Source organism: Bombyx mandarina, chromosome 05 (assembly GCF_030267445.1).
Source record: "Bombyx mandarina strain Sakado chromosome 05, ASM3026744v2".
NCBI classification, from domain to species: Eukaryota; Metazoa; Arthropoda; class Insecta; order Lepidoptera; family Bombycidae; genus Bombyx; species Bombyx mandarina.
The window spans coordinates 2,611,372-2,617,100 of NC_143212.1; the positions used below are offsets into that span (position 1 = coordinate 2,611,372).

Below are 5,729 nucleotides of genomic sequence, written 5' to 3' on the forward strand. Positions count from 1 at the left end.
CTAGTCAGTGAGATTCGGCATACTGATGCTTCGATGTTAGAAAGCGCGGGGGGGTCGAGTGGGACGCAGTGCAGGGCTCGTCTATAGTAAATGACGGTACCACCACCACGAGCAGTGAGCCTGTCGTTCCTAACCATGTTATAGTTCGCGATTTTAGGGTCGCGGCGCGCGGGCTTAAGCAGGGTCTCCTGCACCAAAAAGATGTCAATTTGATGGTCACGCAAAAAATCACAAACCTGATCACGTTGATTTGCGAGACCGTAAGCGTTAAAAAATCCTATCGTTACGGATAGGGGCTTTATTCTACTTATGTACGCCATTGATTACCGGCGGAGCGAGGGGAGGACGTACGTATTTAACGACGCGTATACGTCAGCGTATTCTTGCACAACGGCGATGAAGTGTTGTGCAGTGGAGGCAGCGCGAATGGCGTCACCTAAAGCGTTAACGCGCTCAAAGTTAATCGATTGAAAGAAGTCGATCGCTAGAGCAAGATTGTCGGACGCTGTCGGAGGGAAATTCGCGGGGGAGTGGCGTATCGCGGGGGTGGGACGAGTCGCTGGGGCGGGACGAATCGCGGAGGAGGGAGTTGTAGCCGTGTTCGTGTACGGCAGCGGTCTCGCCCAGGCCGAGCCACTGGGCACCGGCGCCGGAACGAACGCTGGCTTAGCCTGCGACACAGAGGGTGCCGAGGCTTTGATGTCTGGATGGGAAGCTCGGAGGCGGTTTTGGCGGGCGACGCGGCGATTTATTTTCGGGGCTCGGGGGCATCCGCGGTAATTTGCGGGGTGACCCTGTGTTCGACACAGGACGCAGCTAGGCGGTTCCGTCGCGGTTTTTTGATCGCGAGTGCATAGGGCCGTAGCGTGATCGCCTAAACACTTGACGCATCGGGGGCGCGCGTGACAGTTACGGGAAGAATGCCCGTACAGTTGACAGTTATGGCACTGGCTAGGAGTGCCTTTTTTATGGGGGGCTTCGACGGCGATACCGGAGAGCCTACAGACGGTCCGTATGTTAAAAATTTGCTTACCCTCGGGGGTAGGCTGGAGGGCGACTAGAACCATATTATATGGTTCCCTACCGCGGCCGGTGTGCATGCGGTGCACTGAATTTACTGGTAGGCCTTGTTCCAGAAGGTCGGCCTTGACGAGTTCGGCATCCAACTCTTTAGGGATGCCACGTATGACGGCACGGAGTTCGCGTTCCTCCTGGAGCGTATACGTATGGAAACTTATACGCTCCTTACGGAGGTAAGAAGAGAGGGCCCTATGGTCGTCGGGTGTTTGAACCTTAATTTGAATGCCGTTCGCGAGGTTACGGGCATTCGTGAAATTTATATTTTTGGCCTTAAGGGCCAGGTAAACTCGATCCCAAGCTGCCTTCTCCTGAAGGATAACCGGGGGAGGGGTCTGGGTTTTATTTTGAGCCACCGGACGCGGCGACGGAGTGGCACGGGCTGGGGGCGCAACGGGAGTCTGAGGGCGGGGGCGCGACGCGTTCACGGCTTTGCTAATTTTAGCGGCCGCGGGAGCTCGAGACTCCGCGGCACGCTTCTTACCCTTCTGTACCAGGGTGAATCCATCCGTCGATGAGGCGGGGGCGAGGTCGACCTCCATGTCCGAGTCAGAGTCGGAGCACGAGGAGGCGGGTGCAGGCGACCTACGAGCAAGTGTAGGTGCTTTAGAGGGCGCGACGGAGGCCGCGGATGATCGCTCAGCTGAAACGATGGTCACGGCGGACGACGCAGCAGCTTTTCTCGCCAGTATAGGCGACACGGGAGCGGCAGGCACGACAGAGGCTGCGGTGCTCAATGCAGAAGCTCTGCACGCAGGTACAGGCGACGCAGGAGCAGCGAGCGCGGCGGAGTCCTCGAGAGGGCTCGCAGTGTGATTGGCCTTGAAGGCCAGAAACTCTGAGGCGAGCTGTGGGTGGCGAAGTCGGAGGAATTCCGCGAATACAGCGTCCATGATCGCTGAGTACCCAGGTGGGGCGGCCCCGGGTCTTGAAAACACTCGCCTTGCGGCGAGGCCCCAACTTCTCGGACCTGAGCGGTTCTATTGAACACAGGTGGCAATGCGGCGCGATTACTACAGGACAAAGAAAAAGCACAACAAAACAGAAATTACAAAAAGAAACAAAACAAATAAATACTTGCAGGAAAACACTTTGTCGGCAAATGTTCCACGAACACAAAAATAACTAAAACAAAACAAATAAAAGCTTCCAGGAAACACACTTGGTCGGCAGATGTATCACGAACACAGGCCGCGCGAACAATGGCCGGGCTAACAAAAGCCGGGCGAACAAAGACCGGGCGATCGAGTGGACGATGAGCACGTCCGCACGTGACGGGTGCCTCTATCGGAATGAATATGTGTAGGTATTAAATTAGTACAATATTCTATATTATACCTAGTCAGGTCATAAGTATTGTCACACAGTAAAAACTTTTCTTTTAGAATGCTGGCCACAAAAAAGTTTATTGAATTTGAATTTCGAATTGTTCATGAAAATAAAAATAGTATACATTTAGAATTTTACTCATTTTTAAATATGGAGTGGACGCTTAAAGAAGACCGTGCTGCAGTTATTGCGTTGCATCGTTGCGGTTACGCGCCAATTCAAATTTTTAACATACTGAAAATTTTGAATATAACCAAAAGATTCGTTTATCGTACCATCAAACGATACAATGAAGACTCTAGTGTAGATGACAGGTCAAGAAGTGGTCGCCCTCGGTCTGTTAGAACTTCAGTAGTGATAAAAGCTGTGAAGGCGCGAATTCAAAGAAATCCCAAACGTAAGCAGAAACTGTTGGCCCTTCAGATGGGGTTAAGCAGAACCACGGTGAAAAGGGTGTTAAATGAAGACTTAGGGCTTCGGGCATATCGAAGAAAAACAGGACATCGTTTGAATGCTCGTCTAATGAACCTGAGACTGAAGAGATGCCGCGCTTTGTTGAAGCGGTACGCGGGAAAAAAATATCGGGAAATTCTTTTTTCGGATGAAAAAATTTTTACCGTAGAAGAGAGCTACAACAAACAAAATGATAAGTTGTACGCACACAGTAGTGAAGATGCGAGCAACCGTATTCCGCGTGTCCAACGAGGTCATTTTCCATCCTCGCTCATGGTATGGTTGGGAGTTTCTTATTGCGGCTTAAATGAGGTACATTTTTGTGAGAAAGGTGTAAAAACGAATGCAGTTGTGTAACAAAATACGGTCCTGACGAACCTTGTGGTACCTGTTTCTCATACCATGTTCAATAACAGGCACTGGGTATTCCAACAAGATTCGGCGCCAGCTCATAGAGCGAAAAGCACACAAGACTGGCTGGCGGCGCCTGAAATCGACTTCATCCGGCACGAAGACTGGCCCTCCTCCAGTCCAGATTTGAATCCGTTAGATTACAAGATATGGCAACACTTGGAGGAAAAGGCGTGCTCAAAGCCTCATCCCAATTTGGAGTCACTCAAGACATCCTTGATTAAGGCAGTCGCCGATATTGACATGGACCTCGTTCGTGCTGCGATAGACGACTGGCCGCGCAGATTGAAGGCCTGTATTGAAAATCACGGAGGTCATTTTGAATAAACTTTAGTGTCATAAGAATCTATGTTTTGTTAAGTTCATTTTGGTATATGAATGGTTACATAATGAATAAACTTGTTTCAATTATTTTACATTAAACATGTGACAGAATTTATGACCAGACTATGTATAATACAGTAAAGAAATAATAATCAAATAAAACACTCTGAATCACTTTCAGAACTATGATAAAGTTATTGAAGTATTTAATGGATATTCGGTTGCTTAAAGATAAATTGATAAAATACTAATTTTTAAACTGGAATAGTTAAAGCGACCTCTATTATTATTTTATTAAACTATTACAAAACATAAAGCCCATGTCGCGTTTTGACTACCAGATCGAAGCTTGATGTTGTGTGTTTGATTGTCTAAATTGACCGCTAGATGGCATTAAAACAAACAATGAAAAAAGTTAGATTTATTTATTCAAATAATAAAATATCATCCATATTTTTTACAAAATAATAATAATATATTCTATACAAAACAACTCATAGTATCAATTTACATTAGGTCTAAGATTTACAATTTTTCGTCCGGTCGGGGTCCACCGTAGGCGGTGGCGTGGCTTGTGGCGACGCCTCCTCGACCTGTGCTGTATGCGTTGGCAACTGCAGTCGGGCCTCCGGGACCACCTGCGGCCCTACCTCCCCATCCGAAGAACATTGGAAAGAAGGCGGATGTAGGCACTCTGGGTGGGGCGAAGTCGTCTTCTTCTTCGTCTTCCTCAATAGGCCTCTTCGCCTGTTTCCTCTTATTAGCGACAGCCTTCTTCGGCTTGGGCTCCTCAACTTCGAGTACTTCCGGCTCTGGTACTTCAGGAGCGGCAGGCGCTTCGGTAGCCTTGGCAACCGGTACCAGAGTGGTGGAGTACAGTTCGATCTTTTCAGTGGGGTCAGCCAGCTCGGTCGCTTGAGTGGGGCTGAAGATCGGGTTCTCTGGTTGCTGAGGGTAATAGACTTCGTTTTCTTGTTGCGGTACGTAGCTGGTATCGGCAAGGGTCTGGCGGCGACGATCAGGTATGTACACCTGGCCCGTTGAAGGCGCCTGTGCGGCTTCGGGCTGGCGATACATGAACGCTGCCATACCACCGCCCACAGCTCTGGGGTTGTAGTAAGGATTGTAGTAACGGCTCATAACCAAACCCCCTCGGTTACTGTCGCCCGAGCCGTAGGAAACTGTAAAGTTATTATAATTTCAGGTAAAGCTTCAAGCAGTTCGAGTATCAAAATTTTCAACAAAAACTCACAACTCTAATCGTCATAATTCATATTAATAAAGCACTGTCCTAAATATAATTCAACAAGTATCAAACATTTAAATTAATACTCACGGGAGTCCACGTTTCCATAGTAGGGATTGTAGGGATACGCTTGCACCAGTAGCGCGCAGCTCAAGATCACGAAAGCGTACATCATCTTCATTATGATTTTTTTTTGTTTTTGTTTTTTAACACTGTTTTAATACCCTTTGGTCGTCAAAGGGTGCTGAGTGGTTTACTGCTATCGAGTTTGTGACGACTATGTTCCGAGTCCGCGTTATATAGTCGAGTCTGTCTGGACTCATTGGGATGCGAGTCATGCACGCCGCCTGCACCAGCGCGAACTTAGACAGTAATTTTACACTATTCGGCAGAGTTCTGCAACCGTTATGAGCAACTGGACATCCTAGTGTAAATCGGAGAATGCAAGACACGTAGGAAAATCATTAGGTGGGTGAACCGTTTACTATTTGTTTTGACGATTTTATTTCACGCACAAAAATCTATTCTTTTATAATACAAAAATGGATTTTTAATAATAGTTTAATTAAAAAATATATACACATCGACGCTTGAAAGGCAAACGTGACTAAGCGACAATGCGTGACAGTAGACTAATTTAAAGTTGAAATTAATTTAAAAATATACCTGAGAAATACCTGAAAAAAATTCTTATTTAACGAATCTAGCTGTAGGATTGCAATGATTTTAATAGACCTAAAAATATATTTTTTTTGCGCATCGAATATGGTTATTGCCTATAATTTATGTACAAAGCAGTTATTGTCGCTTAGTCACATTTGCCTTTTAAGCGTCGACATATATATTTGCCAAACTGTATCACATCGAGCTAATATATTATCATTGGTTG

General features: G+C 46.9%; 1 protein-coding gene across 1 annotated transcript; it reads right to left on the reverse strand.

Moving 5' to 3' along the window:
• Positions 1-4,000: 4,000 nt before the first annotated feature.
• Positions 4,001-5,119, reverse strand: LOC114244025 (uncharacterized). The gene is made up of 2 exons (XM_028175712.2): positions 4,931-5,119; positions 4,001-4,775 (listed from the first exon to the last, which is right to left on the reverse strand). Exons 1-2 carry the CDS (start codon positions 5,019-5,021, stop codon positions 4,120-4,122), a joined length of 747 nt encoding a protein of 248 aa, XP_028031513.2. The 5' UTR covers positions 5,022-5,119; the 3' UTR covers positions 4,001-4,119.
• Between the last annotated feature and the right edge of the window lie 610 nt (positions 5,120-5,729).

Bases quoted from the DNA above. Each gene is read 5' to 3' on its own strand.
- LOC114244025 (XM_028175712.2), bottom strand. From the start codon at position 5,021: ATGAAGATGATGTACGCTTTCGTGATCTTGAGCTGCGCGCTACTGGTG. The intron at 4,776-4,930 runs GTGAGTATTAAT...ATAACTTTACAG, and splicing joins CTATGGAAACGTGGACTCCC to TTTCCTACGGCTCGGGCGAC.